The following is a 15,550-nucleotide window of genomic DNA, read 5'->3' as shown; positions in this document are numbered from 1 at the left end:
TCTTTTCGAAAGGGTACCTAAAAGTCCGGACTTTGTCGTGTCCGGACTTAAATGTCGCACTGTTAATGGCGTCGCACAATTTTGTATCGTGTCACGGCCAATACTCTCCACAATAAATAAGTATAAATTCTATATTGAGTTTTGTGTCATTTTTCTCTGTATAAATAATCTCAATATTCTTTAATTATTTATTGATAAATCATTTCAATCAGTACACGTAGTTTAATTTAAAATGTTTCAAGTATAGGATAATCAAACAGAAATAGCTTTGTTTACGCTATGCATAAAATGGCCATGTAGCTTTACAAATTGATTGATTAACACTTGATTTTCCATTTGAAGTATTAAAATAAAACAGAGACTAGGTGCTTTCAGTTCTATTAAAAATTTCTCCTAAAAGTCCAGGTCTTGGAGAACTGGCTTTTTAAAATTGCAATGTTCATGAATTTTAAGGTAAATAAGTATACTTGAGTACTTTCAATAAAGAAAAATAATATGAGCGCACTCTATAATCTAAAGAATAAAACATGTCTTTGAATCCTAAGAATCAGTTCTGTCGTTTACTAGTTGCATATTTTAAATAAAAGGTTGCGCTCTATATTAAATATCAAAAATAGCTTTTAAAATTGGCCTTTTTGTAGACTTTTTCAGAATATGAGGAAATTGACGCATTTCACAATGTCACAATGCATTGACTAACCAGAAAATTACGTCATGTTTGAAAGATAAGCAATCACCAAATATCTAAAAGATATTCAATGCATTGTTATCTAAAACTAAGCAGTTTCAGTTTTAAAGAAATTCTGAAGGCAAAAAAAAGGCAAAAGTTAACCTTGTTCTTTAAAAAGAAGACCGCCAAAATAATGTCAGTTTAAAATCCAACCAAACACGGTATCCATAATGCTAACAAATGCCTCAGCAAACTCTGTCGGGAGAACCACACAGAAATACTCCAGTACACGTAAAACATACATAGCAGTATATAATGTCGTAAATATTCCACCGAAAAATCGAATGATGCTGAGTAGACAATCAATCAAACACTGACCACACGACACGTCGCTACAATTGCAACAATTGTCGAAACATTTGCAACAATTGTCGCAACATTTGCAGCAATTGTCACATTTGAAGCAATCTTCACAAGATTTACACTTCGGACCCTCACAACAGGAGTAGCAGCAGGCAAATGGACAACAATTCCACCAGAAGAAGCCGCTATTATACGTTAAGTAGCTGCATGTCAAATAAGAACATCCCTCATACCTACAAGGAAACATTTATTTTCCTTAATTTAAAAAAAAAGAACTGCATAATTTGTATAGCAAAAAATCGGAAAGAAGTGTTAATCCATATTTAACAAATTTATAAGTTTAAACTTATTTGTTTCCAAAAATCTTAAGTAAATAGCGCCATCCGTCTGCAGCACAACTGAGATTTGAGACAAAGCCAGCCGTTTTATACTTATACTCAATACTACAAAGAATTTACTTCTAAATGTCTTGTGAAATCCTCTTGCTGTTATATAGAGCAATAGGTATACTTTGTTACTAAATAGGTAGATCCGTTTTGAAAGGTATGTTTAACTTCAAAATATAAAAGAGGTATTTAAGGTTTAAAACTATTTCATGACTCATACAAAACCATTTCTCTCACACATTCATTTAGTTATCGTCGCAAGCCAAGAGTTTTGTGGCCATTTTATTTCCCCAAACATGTCCTTACCTGGATTCTTCCTTTGATAGAAGACACAACACACAAGTCTTGGACATTTTTCTTTCGACTGTGTGCTGCGTTCCAGGAGCTCCACAATACACTGTTCCAATTTTTACCTTCCGCTCGCTTCCCTCTACCTCAGATGCCCTCCTGGCGGTCATAGCACAGCCATCAGTCGAATTTTTTTAAGCAAATGGCCATACCAGTTCCATCTCCTCCTCCTAACCTCGCCAATGATGCTTTCTACTTTTGACATCTTCTGAACTGGCTTGTTCGGAATATTCTACAACCATCTTGTAGACCTTGTTGATGACAGGAAGGCAATGTCATGCTAAAAGTAGAGAACCTCAAGCATAATGGAAGAGTCTCATCGAATTAGCGTTCTCTCTTCTGTGATTGTCTGATGCATCATCTAGTGTTTTAATAAGAAACAAGAGACTTGACAAACAGCAGTTTGAAGCTGGTCATCACAGGGAAAGGGGCTGTGTTCTCGTTGTCATCAATCACAGAGCACCGTAGTCTTCATTCAGGGCTTTAATAATCTATATCAGGTACTCCTTATTTCTTCATGATGACCCAAAGACTGTCTGTTTGCACCGAATAGAAAACTTTCTCAAGTCCACAAAATTGGTATTCAAGGTAGCTTGCTAAATGATGTTCATAAGAATGAAGATCGGTTAACAGCCCCTCTCTCTTTAGAATTCTACTTGCGCTTTTCTAACGAAGTTGTTAGTTCCGGTCTGTATTCTGTTGATGAGTATTTCGCTGAGCACTTGCTAGTTTTGGGCGGCAAGGTCACCTCTCTCTAGCTACTAGAGTACTGTAGGCTGCTTTCTTTTGGGATTTTGCAGATCAGTCCTTTCGTCCATTCCTTCCATATTTGGTCGACCTTAATTCATGACTGACCGGATAGAGACTTGCTCTTAACATTGCTGTTGATATGTGCTCTGGATCCAAGAGCCTTCACATGCCTTCAGTGTAGACTCGTGGTTACTAAGTGTAAGATATAACTATAACTTTCATTGGGCAAAGGTGCCTTGCATAAAGCTTCAGATCATCGTTTCAGTGAATGAATGTGTGTCATTTACATTTTTAAGAACAAAGACCACATGTTTGTGAAAATAGAATGGGCAAAAATCTCGTGGCTTGAGATAATTTCTTTCCATCAAATAATTTACTAAATATATAAAAATTTAAGTACATTTTGATAAATTTGTTTCTTTGTTGTGAAGCACGAAGCATAAAATAAATTTGTAAATTTGCAAAAAAGTACTATTTGTTTTAGCCATAATTTTCTGCTTATAATAACGAAGACAGCAGGAAACTAGCATAGTATTATTAATTTTTTTCCCACAAGAATTAAAAAAAAGACATATAAAATTGATGTAATTAAGGAGAGTGTAGATTTTAATACAGATCAACCTTTAAACAATGATAGTTTTCAAATTATCTCAAAGCTATTACAAAAACATTGATGCGTTAATATATTATTGTTTATTTGAAAAATATATAGTCTACTTATATTTTAAATTCAAGAAGATTAATTGATGTAATTGAAGTATAAATATAAACTTTAACTCACCCCCGACAGAGAATGACACAAGGAAACCAGCCTTCCACGCAGGTCCAAAACATTCTTGTGCAAAGGGCTCCACTACAGCAACTACAGCAACAGCAATTGCTGCGTTGAACTTTACGTTTGACAACTCCACCACTTCCATCGCAACATTTGCTACTGGTGATATAGCGCCAAACACTGGCTAGTTCAGAGCCAAGGCCGTTTAAAAAGCGCTTAATTTTCTTTCCATTCCACTCTATCTCACAGTTAAAACATATGATGTTATCGTACTTAAGGAGTAGGTAGTTTTGTGGAATCTCCACAAACAATGTTGTGAAGAAGACCTCAACTTTGCCATCAATTTTGTCTGGTATCGTCTCTGCTGGGTCACGCTTGTGATTTAAAACTATCTGATAAATTATCTTGGCTAGTTGAAAGGCAGAGAGAACGGATCCAGCAATGGTAAAGTACATGAACTTTTTCGTCAGTTCATCTTTTACTGAGTCATCCGTGCAGTATGATGCGTTTTTGGGTAATGGATCACTGGTACTCAAACCTTCGGACGAAGCAGGTGCGTGAATGATATCAGAAAGTTTGTCCTTGATATCAGTGATTGGGTCCTTAATGTCAAAATATTGAAGCCAATCCAAAACGACGTTCCCAATTATCAGAAGCGCTGACAAAACACGAGTGAACGTATACCAGCATACGTTCCTTGGTGTTCTCTCCTCCTTCTCCTCCTGGTTCAAGGCGCGTCTCATCTCATTGGAATCTTGGTCTTCATCATGCGAATATCCCCTATTCATCACACCCATTTCTATGTCTTCTTCTCGTCGACGATCCATTCTGCTAACTTTTTGCAACGTCTATATAACTGCAGTGCACTTACTTGTATTTGTTAAGAGTTTTTATATAGGTTTAGCAAGCGCTGTAAGTCAGATTCTTAGTAATGATCTGAACATTACTAGATAATGTTATCATTTAGGAAGGTATATTGCATAAAATGAAGATTGTTTATCTCTTGTACTTTACATAATGTGCAGTACAATGTCTCCTCTTCCTAAAACATTTTATACCCCTCCCCCCCAAAAAAAAAAATCATTTGAAGACAAAAACTACTAGTATATATAAAAATTAAGTCGAATCCAGGAAAAAGTTTTCTTCCTGCACAGAAGGAAAGGAATTATCATTTTTTATATTTATGACCTTGATTTATTCAATAAAATTAAGGTAAGGCTTACACATGCAATATTTGTTATCAATCCACTTAACCGAATTGAAGTCAATTGGTTACATTAAACTCAATCAGTTTTTATATCAGTACATTTACTTTAAAATCAACTGCTACAGGATATTACGTTTTATCAACTACACTCAGTAATTTCCTAAGTATTTCGGCTGTAGAATAAAACTGACAGACAACAAAATATATAAATTGCATGGTTTCTCACATTTTTAACTGATTTTTATCAATCCCCTCCGCCGCGCCAAAATAGAATTTCTTTTTTTTCTGCCTTTTCTTTTGATAGTTTTGACTATAGTGATACATAAACTTGTTGCAAGAGTAATGATATAACCTACTGTGTAATACAAGATACAAGAATCCTTTACATATATTTTACCTCCAACTCTATCTTAGTTAATGATTGGATCTAACTACATTATTATTTAACAGTCTGTACACCCATGTCAAGCCTAGAAGTCGAAATCTTGCACCAAGGGACAAAAATGGTATCAAAGATACAACTGAATCCCTAAATATGCCTGTAAGCAAACTGTTTGCATATGTGTATTGTGGGCTGGACACTGATCCGCTATGTTCTCCATCAACCGTTTTTGCATTCACAGCTGTAACGAAGCTGCTAACCATCTTAGATGAATTTGGTTGTGGCTAAAAAATAAACTCAGGGAGCCTAGTTTCCTAGGAGCTATTTTTTTCAAAGCCATTTTTGTCAAGGATCTGAAAAACATATAACGAATCGTTGAATTAAAAATATGCGTAAACTGTTTATCTGAACGCTCTTATAAAGTCTTTTTTGCTGTCTTCGAACTGTAAACTCAACTTTTTGTATTCAGATATGTATTTGATAGACATGTATATGTGTGCAAACTCTCTACTTTTCATAATCAGAATCTTCTACTTCTTAATTTTTGTTCCCAACTACGTATACACTTTCTGTCTCGAGACTGCAGTTCTGCGACCCATAGGATCTGATTCTATTTATATGCATTGCCATAGTTTTCTTTCCTCTTTCCATCCTCTCATTTAATTTTATATTTAACATCTATTTGTTTCTCTCTAATCATATCAGGGCCGTACCAAAAGCTCAAAAACTTTGGAAACTTTCCTAGAGTTTTTTAAGGGATACATACCATCACTTTGTTACCAATTGCAGTGTTTATGGGTGTCATTCCTATCATAAGACATCTTCTGTCGTTACAAAGCTTTGAACATGACTAGAAGTACGTTACATAGCATTATGGAAGAGGCACATAAATATCCTCTTATATTAAATACATATGTGTTCCTTCCGGGGATCCATACATAATATCCAAATGAGTTATGACCTCTCTTCCAACATTAGAACGTTAGGATAACACACTGGTACTCTCGTGAATAGATGAACGATAACCATAAGTACACGGGGCAAGTATTTGTCCCCATCAGATAATCGAAGATATAGGCAGTTAACATAGCTAAAGATTTATTATACCATCACAAAAGTTCAAAAACATAAGTTAAAAAAATGGATTCTGTTTTTGCATCAATCTGCATGATGGATAATTATAATCCCCACACTTAAAATACATGGATCTTGCAGTTTGTTTTGAAGAATTAATTTCTTTTTAAATTGTTTATTTTCGTTTTTAATATTTAGTTTTTTTATTTAGTATCGGTTTGCACTATTGGGCTTCCCTACCATTTCGAGTATTTCGGGAATGGCAAGATCAGCCAACCAGTCATTTGGAATGTTACATTTTAAGCTTTTTTATTACCAGATACCAAAAAGGTAATGACTAGAAGATATGGCGTAAAAGAAGTCGAACATGAGTTATCGTTCATATAATGAGTTATCGTTCATAAGATGCGTAATACGTCATCACTAGAGACCTATTCACTCGTACATGGAATATTCCACATGCGTTAAAATAAACAGAAATAAAATAAATATTCTTTAATAATATGTAATACATATTCGGTTGGTAATTTATTTCTTATTTCATCTGTAATTTACAATGGGGTTATTATATATAAATCCGTATGCTGGAAAATGGAAATGTCAGTAAATATAAACAATTTATCAATATAAATTATGGATAAATTATAGACAATCGTGGATTGATTTTAATGAAAAATAAAAGGAGTTGAGGTATAGTGCTTGATATATTTTCCTTTTATATATTTATTTGTATTTCGGTTAATGCAGTTTGGTACTGTGTATTGTGAATGGAGAATGCACGTGGGGGGGGGGGGGTTATTATCTACTGACACGAGTATAGGTCTAAATTTGAAGCCCTTCACTGGCATACGGTGACGTCTCCATAATGAGTGAAAAATTCTCGAGAGGGACGTTCAACAATATACAATCAATCTATTTCAGAAAAATACAGGCTATATTTGTATTGAAACCGTACCTTTTTCATAAACAAAAATTCTCACTAGTGATTTCACAGTATATTTTATCTCTCAGAAATAAGAAAAATCGAAAATTAATATACAAATAAAATTTTAAAAAAAAAACTTTTATTCTAAAAAAACTATTACATTGTGTAAATATTCTGTTTTACAGTCTTTTTTAAAATGATAAAATGCTTACGCTGGTTAGATGAATTTTTTTCTGCAACAGCTGTGACATTAATTCCTGTACTAACAAAGAAAGAAATTTTATTGTTTAAATTTACATCTGTATGAATATGGAAAGCCAACGGGTTCAAAATTCCGACTCTGTAATTCTTAAAATGTACACATGTAAACCTGAATTTGTAAATTGTAAATCTTAATTTCATTATCTGTCAATTGTTTTTTCACTATTTGTTAGTTGTAACTATCCATGCGTAATTTGACTAGTCTAAAATGTAAATGCAAGCTTTGCCGATGCTCTCGTTTAATTCGTAGACTTACGATTTGTCAACTTGTGAAATGTAAATTGTACTTGCGTGATTTGTAAATTATGCAAGGTTGCATTATGCTATGACCTATTAAGACGATAGGGGGCGCTATAACGGTGGCAGTTTAATTCGTTGATTAACAATTTAATCATTTCCCCAATGCGTTTAGAAATGCACCAGACCTGAGGATCATTGACGCGACTGGCCCAGTATAGACAAGGGTGGAGGAAATTTGTTGCTGCCATACACACCACAGGGTGGAAAGGACGACGATGATGATAAAAAACGTTCTACCACACAAACATATAAAGAAAGGCTGATGAATAAATTAATTTCATGTCTGTTTGTAAGGACTGTAATTCAAGACTGTTTGTAAATAATAATGTATTAACAGGGGTATACTCTAGTAAAATCCTGAATAATTTTCTAATTTTTAAAAAAAGCCTTTTCTGTAGTGTTACTGGCAGATTCGGTAGGAGGGGGGGGGGTAGGGGGTTACATGTATATAGAGGCCAGGATCGACCCCCTCGGATTTTCATTAATGAATTTTATACAGCAAAACAATTAGGAAATAACCTTGGACCCCCCTTTCAGATGTTATGAACCTCTCTGTAAATATAAATATGTAGAAGAGTCATATAAATATTTGAAACAGCTTATCAACGAGAATTGCCCCCCCCCCCTTCCCGCACACATGCAATTTTTTTTTTTTTTTGCCTTTGGATGAATTTTTTGAGTGGACATGAAGCTCCACCCTAATTTAGAAAAAAATCCTGGAATTTGAACATATACATGTATTGACAAACCCATTCTTCTTTTTGTAAAGTACACAGGAGTTTTTTTTTTTTAGTTATATGAAGTGATCATATGTTCATTTTTGATATTAAGTACGTAGTTTTTCTCTTATTTTCTTCCAAACATTTGACTATTTTTGCGCTTATAAATAAGCATTAATATATACTAGTAGTATAATATCAAATTTAAGACTAACACACTACTAGGAAGTGTGGGGGGATCCTTCTTTTATGCACCACTCATTGAGTTTGTATACATTAATCAGATGATTTTATAGAGCTGAACACATCCAAGAAGGTATGGAGAATCTCAGTTTTGTTGGGTTACATATAGTTTATTCCATGCATCTTCATGAAACAAAATAAACTTCAGAATAAAGGCTTCCGTGCCTTGGGTCCAACGCTCACACCAAAACACCAAAACAGAACACGTGAAAAACATAGTCCTCATCCGTAGGTGTCGGAACTTTTTCCAAATATATTCTTAGTATAGACATTGAACATTTCTTTGTAGGTTTACCCCCCGCCCTCCCCACTTTCCACAGACACGTCGCAGTATAGGTTAAAAATCGGGAAAGTGGTGGTGTTAGGAAAAAAATTTGGTACTGAAGTTCGAACCTTACCCCCCCCCCCCTCCCACAAAATAGGATTTTCGTGTTTGGGAAATGGACATCCCCCCTTTTTCTGGGCTTGTCAGGTATTTTTTGAAGGTATTTTTTTTCACTTAGCCCCCCCCCCCCACTTTCAATTTGCTTCTGACGCCAATGTCATGCACGTACTAACGTTTTTGAAAGGGACACCCAGAAAAATAATTGACACTGGGGGAGGCTGTGGTATGGTTCTTACAATTCAATTTGATCCATAGTTATGATGGGTTTTGATACTAAATTTTAGTGAAACATGTTCGAGAAAAAGCGGGAAAGGGGAGCCCCCTCCGATAATACGTGCCCAGTCTTTACGCTTCTTTATAAAACTGAAGAAAAAAAATTTCGGGTTCTATTCCCTCGGCACCTCTCCTTGCGTGGATTTAACAGGGGATTTGGGAAACCGGACCCCTCTTTCGAAAAAAAATTCACGAGATCCGCGTCTGTCCTCTGTGTTCGAGCGATGCTTTGTGTGTTTAGATCCCCGATCTTCTCTGCACTAAACTCAAATCTCATTTGTAAACAGTATAAGAGACCGTTTGAAGGCATGATATGCAAAACTCAGTTGTTTAAGGATCTTTTTTACCTTTGGGGCGAAATGACTTTCCACCCTTATAGCGCCCTCTTTCGTCTTAATGTGCAACATTGCATAATTTACAAGTCACGCAAGTACATTTCAAAAGTTGACAAATCGCAAGTCTACGAATTACACGTGATCATTGACATAACTTGCATTTACATTTTCACACTTTTCAATTTATGTTGGATAATTTACGATTAACAAATTGTAAAAGAACAATTAACAAATTGTGAAAGAACAATTGACAAATTATGAATCTAAGATTTACAATTTACAAATTCAGGTTTACATGTGTACATTTTAAGAATTACAGAGTTGGAATTTTGAACCCGTTGGCTTTCCATAGTATGAAAAGCTTTCAAAATAAATTTTGATATGTTAATATCATAGATGAATTTGTTGTATTATAGATGAATTTGTCATTGTATGCATAACTGATGGAACAGACAATGTTCAAGAAATCCATGCACGTGGCTTAGTGTCGTTTGTGCATTGATTATTGGCAATGATCTTCTTTAAAAATGATTGAAAATATTCAGTTATGTTGATATTGAAAACTATAACGGCATTTGAATGTAGCCACGATAACACAGTCTTATATGTTTCGACAGTAGGGAATTGATAAGTTTTGCTTCGATCCTCCTCGGGGCATTTAGTTAGTAAAACAAACAATCCAACAATATGCCGCCTTGATTTTATTCACTGAATTTTGAAATAATTATTAATGATTATCTCGCACTGAGATCTAAAACAATTCTTCCGACCCACTAAAATTAAATAAATTAATAATTATATCCTTTAAGAGATCGGCCTATCTGTTCAATAATTTTGTGATAATTATGCTATATGTTTCGAAACTGTGAAGATAACCAGACTTAAGTATAACTTATTTTTAAAAGATATTTCATTGTAATAAATCATTTTCCCATCTATATTACCTTTTTTATTACTCTGTCCAACTTTGATCAACCGACCAAATCGTCTGGACTTCTAAACAATGAATGATCCCTGCAGATTACACTCCGAATACATTCATCTTTTGGAATAAATGAACAAAATTATCTAAAATCTTAAATTCAACTAAGAAACATCGGGGTGCTTTTAACATTCTGTTAATGTAGATTTTTGTTTTAAATTTATCAACCGTTTTATTATACACAAGAGAGATAATGAAACCCTATGCCCTTCAGTTGGATCTGAAAGATATCGAAGGCAAATGAGCATTGGTAAACCCATAGAACTTAGTATGCGTCGCAAGAGACAAGATATAGCACTAAAGAAGAACAAAGGATAGAAAACAGCGAAAGGGGAATGCATTCGTACGGGAACTTCAACCATGTCTCTGTAAACATAGAAACTAGATACAGGGACACTGGAATATATATAGGCGGGAGTCAGCATGGAAGACATGAGATATATCCTGGCAGTGGGAACCATTTTTCATCTGGAAATGTTCCGCCAAACTACTATTTGCCGGGGTATGTTCCACAAAGTCTTCCATCCACGGAATCAAATCGTCCTCCTGTGAACATGCAAATGACACAGAAAGATCGAGGCTTAGGTAAAACCCTAGTGGGTCCTGTAGAAGATTTTCATGATTCTGTCCTTCCGTATGGACAACGGCGAAATCAAATCGACCACAATCAGGAACAAGAAGATAAAGCGAAATCACCTAAGCCAAGAAATGTATGGTGGTATACTGGATGTCGCGTATTTTCAGCCATTTTGATTATCCTGGATTTAACATTCGACTGGATAGAGTACACTGACATGGAAGATCCTATTGAAGATAACGACAAATATTGCAAAGAAGAATTTGATTCAGGGGAAGTGGCGAATCAATTTTTGTATGTTTGCATTGCCGGCACTATCCTCGCCATTCTTCAGATGGCCAACATCGTTTACCAGATTGTTCAGAATCACCGCTTAGATCCTACCGAAGAAATTCCAAATCATCTGGATGAACGGACTGAAGTATTCTTAGTGACGACATTTATTGAAATACCACAAAATTTTCTACTTTCTCGATACGAAAAACTTCTTTGTTTGGATTGCGAAGTGGAATGGGACTCAAAGACTATCAAACGATTCATGAATGGATTGGTAGCTTGTTTAAGCAGTATTTGGCGCTACATAACAAATATAAAAGTATCAGCAGGTGACAAAAGTGATGGTTGCTGCAGAAATCCTTGTCAGAAGTGTGGTGATTGCTTTGGTAATTGTATCAAAAAGTTCTGCAATGGTTTGCTGAAATGCCTTTGTCCGTGTTGCTGTTGTTGTTTTGAGTAAGTACATAGTTAATGAAAAAATTATTTTAATATTTGTTAATTATTACATTTGCTGTATTTTTGTAGTAAGCCTACCGTGAAATTGATTTGAATACTATTATCACGCGTAAAAATATACACAAAGAAACGTACGTTAACGTGACGTCACAATTAGGCTACAGCGGCGTTAGTAAAAGTATAACGAAATAGGGCAGAGAGAAATTCAAATATTGAGTATATTTTTTTATGATTTTAGACAAAGAAAATGACGAGTTTAATAGTCTTCATGAAATATGCCTACTTGACAAGTCTGTGTTTCACACACTAATAACTCACACAAAACTTTTTAAACATTCCTTAAATATTTCTTTTTATAATGTTGGAAGATGTCCTTTCTTGCAATCTCAAAATCATATATGATTGCTTTTCGTTCTTTTTAGTTGCAAGACATTTTTTCCCTGCTGTTGCTGCTCGGTCATCAGAGAAAATGGAAGGTGTTACGCGGAATGTTGCTGTAATTGTAAAAGCAATCCCAACGAGCCCTCAATACTGGCCGATTTAGCAGCCATACCCACGGCCCTCCACGTCTTCTTTTACACTGCAAGGGCCATGAAAAAAATCTGCAGCTTATCAGGAATATATCCGGTCTACAATTTTATTCCAAAAATTATAAATGATACCATTATCAGTTGGCTTTGGGACATGGTTTTCTAAGTGTCATTGATGTGAAATTGCGGATTGTTTAAAAACTTTTACTTGGTTTTCACATTCACATTTTGCCCACAGATTAAAACGTTTCCTTGAGTTAGTAGTGAATCAGCCAAATTTCAACTTGATTCTTGTTTGTTTAAGATATTGATCCCCCTTTATCCTATGATCAGAGCTTTTTAAATATAACTGTGAATAAAAAAGAATTTTTTAAAAAGTTTTCAGATATTTTGATCAAGCCAATACTATATGAAAATAATATGTTTTCTCCAGCTAGGAGATTCATTACTTAAATTTTGAACTAAGGTGTACAGGTGTAAAACAGTACTGTAAATCACTTTTTACTCGCGAGAACATTATTTTCGCGTAATTACGCGAGACAGTGTGCTCGCGAAAATTTAATTCTCGCGTATAATAGCATTCCTTATTATTATATAGAGCAATAACCACGATTCGCGAAAATTTTGTCTCGCTAATCAAGAGTCAATGACTATCTCGCGAAAATAATGTATCAAGAAAAAATAGTGATCTACAGTATATAAAAGATTTTCTAAAGACAGTTTGGATTTGTTCATATGATTGTTCTTTAAGTGTAAAAACTTTTTAGATCTATGGATAGAGTTCGCATATAATGAATATAATAGCCATGCATTTAAATAAATCCAGTTTACAATACCTACATGTATATTTTATGCAAGTTAATGTAAGTTTAAACCCAAAAAGATATTTGATAAAATATATTGCTTTAGAAGTTTGTATGATTAAGTTGACGTTGAAAAAGATCCTTTGGGATGATTATAATTATTACAAGAAATGTTTTGTGATGAAAATATGAGTAATTAAAAATTTTTCAATAATCTCTGCAACAGGCATTGATCTCTATAAAACTGTTGAAGTCTACAGTAAGTAAGAGACTATACACCACGTCTTTTCTCTCTCTGAAATCTACTGAGACCTAAAATCAAAATTAATTTTTTCATTTTTTTTTTAAATTTTGATTTACTTTTATGTGTTTTTACTGTCCCACTCATTCTTCTACAACGATATCCCTCCAAGAAAGAAATGTAAATCACACTGTACTTCATCAGTTTTTCTGTGTGTTGTCTTTAAAAAAAAAATTGATTTTCTTGAAAGCAATTGTCATGGTGACTAAAAATCAAATCCTCTTTTCCTGTAGTCTATGTTCAATTTCAAGGATTGGTTCACCATCAACTAAAATAAATATGCACAAATTATTGTTGTTGTTTTTTTGTTTTTTTTTTTTTTTTGCTTTTCGATATCCACGTATGATGTTTCTATAATTACTAGATAATTAAATTTTTTCACCCAAAATACATAATTCAGCTAAGAAAGTTTTCGTATCATGATTTTATTTTTTTCTTAAGAGACAAACTTGACAAAAAAGTAATTTTAAGAAATAATAAAAAAAAAAATATGGAGTTTAACTTTTTTTATTATCAGTTTTCTTGAAATCTACTTGTTTATCATTAATATAAATTATATTATAAGAAGTTACTCTATATATTGACTATAGTGATACATAAACATGTTGCAAGAGTAATGGTTAATCTTACTGTGTTATACAAGAGGTAAGAATCCTTTACATGTATATATTCCCTTAATAAATCTTTCTGGGCTTAATTTGATTGGATCTATCTACATTGTTACATTACAGTCTGTTAACACACGACAAGCCAAGGAGTCTGGGTCTTGCAACCGGAGTAAAAATGGTAGCAAAGCTGCACTTGAATCCCGAAAGATGCCTTTAAGCAAACTTTTTCCTGTGTGTATTGTGGTCTTGACACGCCACCATTATTTTCTCTTTATTTTAGATAGAAGAGGGGCTGTCACTCCACCACTATTTTCTCTTTAGTTTAGATAGGAGAGGGGCTGTCGCTTTTTCCTTTGTGTATTGTGGGCTTGACACTTCACCACTATTTTCTCTTTATTTTAGATAGGAGAGGGGCTGTCGCTTTTTCCTTTGTGTATTGTGGGCTTGACACTCCGCCACTATTTTCTCTTTATTTAGATAGGAGAGGGACTGTCGCCTTTTATTGTTCTGTCGGAATCAAGGTCGGACTCAAAGAAGATGAGTTCCCCCTGAATCCTCCTGTCATTTATGTTCATCGTCCGTTATCGTACATATATCTTAGATGTGTTGGCTGTGGCTGAAAGTCGTGTGAACATACTTTAGCCAACCGAAAAGTATGATTGCAAAGGTTTTATATCATAAGCAGCACCCATATCTCCTTTCGTCTTGTCCTCAGATGCGCAAGTGATGAAATGTAATCTCCAGGCTTCGTGCGACGAAAGTAAGTTAAGACATATTGAACAAAGGAAACGTACTTTCCTCTAAGTTGCTTTTTTTTCAAAGACATTTGTGTCAAGTATATGAAAAACGTATAATGAATCAGTGAATAAATAATTATAAGTAAATTGTTAATTTGAGCGCTAATCAAGCCTTTTTTGTTGTCTTCGAACCGTCAACTCTACTTCCATTTTATTCAGATATGTAGATACATATATGTATGTAAACAGGATTTTCTACATCTTTATTTTTGTCCCCAACTAGGAACTCATCTTTACTTTCTGTATCGAGACAGCAGTTTTGTGACCTATAGGGTCTCATTCTATCTAATGACTATATCCTCTACCATAGTTTTCTTTGCATCCTCTCGCTTAATTTTACATGTAAGATCTATGTGTTTCTCTCTAATCAAATTAGGGTCATACTAAAAGCTCATAAACTTTGGAAACTTTCCTAGAGTTCTTTCAGAGGATACATACCAACACTTTATCACCAATTTCAGTGTTTATGAGTGTCATTTCTACTAAGAGACAATCTTCTATTATGACAATTAAAGCTTTGCACATGAGTTGATGTAATATGATATTCAATTCAACATTTAGACATATCGACGACGTATTCTCAATTAACAATGGTGATTTCCATTCTTATGTCGATACAATATATCCTGGTGAGCTTGAGATAAAAGATACCACAGAGTCTGCCACAACTATTTCATACGTCACGCATTCTCAATTTATAGTGCCAAATCGACTTTGGGAAAAGTCAAAAAAATTTGTGAACTGAAACTAACACTATTATATGTCATTTGAAACATGAAAGTGTATAATTATTAAAAAATCACAATTTGATTTACATACTTCAT

General features: G+C 34.2%; 2 protein-coding genes across 2 annotated transcripts; one reads left to right on the top strand and one right to left on the bottom strand.

Moving 5' to 3' along the window:
* Window positions 1–257: 257 nt before the first annotated feature.
* LOC134238758 (uncharacterized) lies at window positions 258–4,207 on the bottom strand. The gene is made up of 2 exons (XM_062720884.1): window positions 3,299–4,207; window positions 258–1,266 (listed from the first exon to the last, which is right to left on the bottom strand). The coding sequence occupies exons 1-2, from the start codon at window positions 4,117–4,119 to the stop codon at window positions 867–869; spliced, it is 1,221 nt and encodes a 406-aa protein (XP_062576868.1). The 5' UTR covers window positions 4,120–4,207; the 3' UTR covers window positions 258–866.
* A 6,425-nt stretch (window positions 4,208–10,632) lies between these two features.
* Window positions 10,633–12,680, top strand: LOC134238757 (uncharacterized). Its single transcript, XM_062720883.1, has 2 exons — window positions 10,633–11,687; window positions 12,110–12,680. The coding sequence occupies exons 1-2, from the start codon at window positions 10,714–10,716 to the stop codon at window positions 12,381–12,383; spliced, it is 1,248 nt and encodes a 415-aa protein (XP_062576867.1). The 5' UTR covers window positions 10,633–10,713; the 3' UTR covers window positions 12,384–12,680.
* Window positions 12,681–15,550: the final 2,870 nt, after the last annotated feature.

Source organism: Saccostrea cucullata, unplaced genomic scaffold, assembly GCF_032062105.1.
Source record: "Saccostrea cucullata isolate Sc308-1 unplaced genomic scaffold, CSIRO_AGI_Scuc_v1 ctg6322, whole genome shotgun sequence".
NCBI lineage: Eukaryota > Metazoa > Mollusca > Bivalvia > Ostreida > Ostreidae > Saccostrea > Saccostrea cuccullata.
This window is presented reverse-complemented; position numbering and strand designations above follow the sequence as displayed.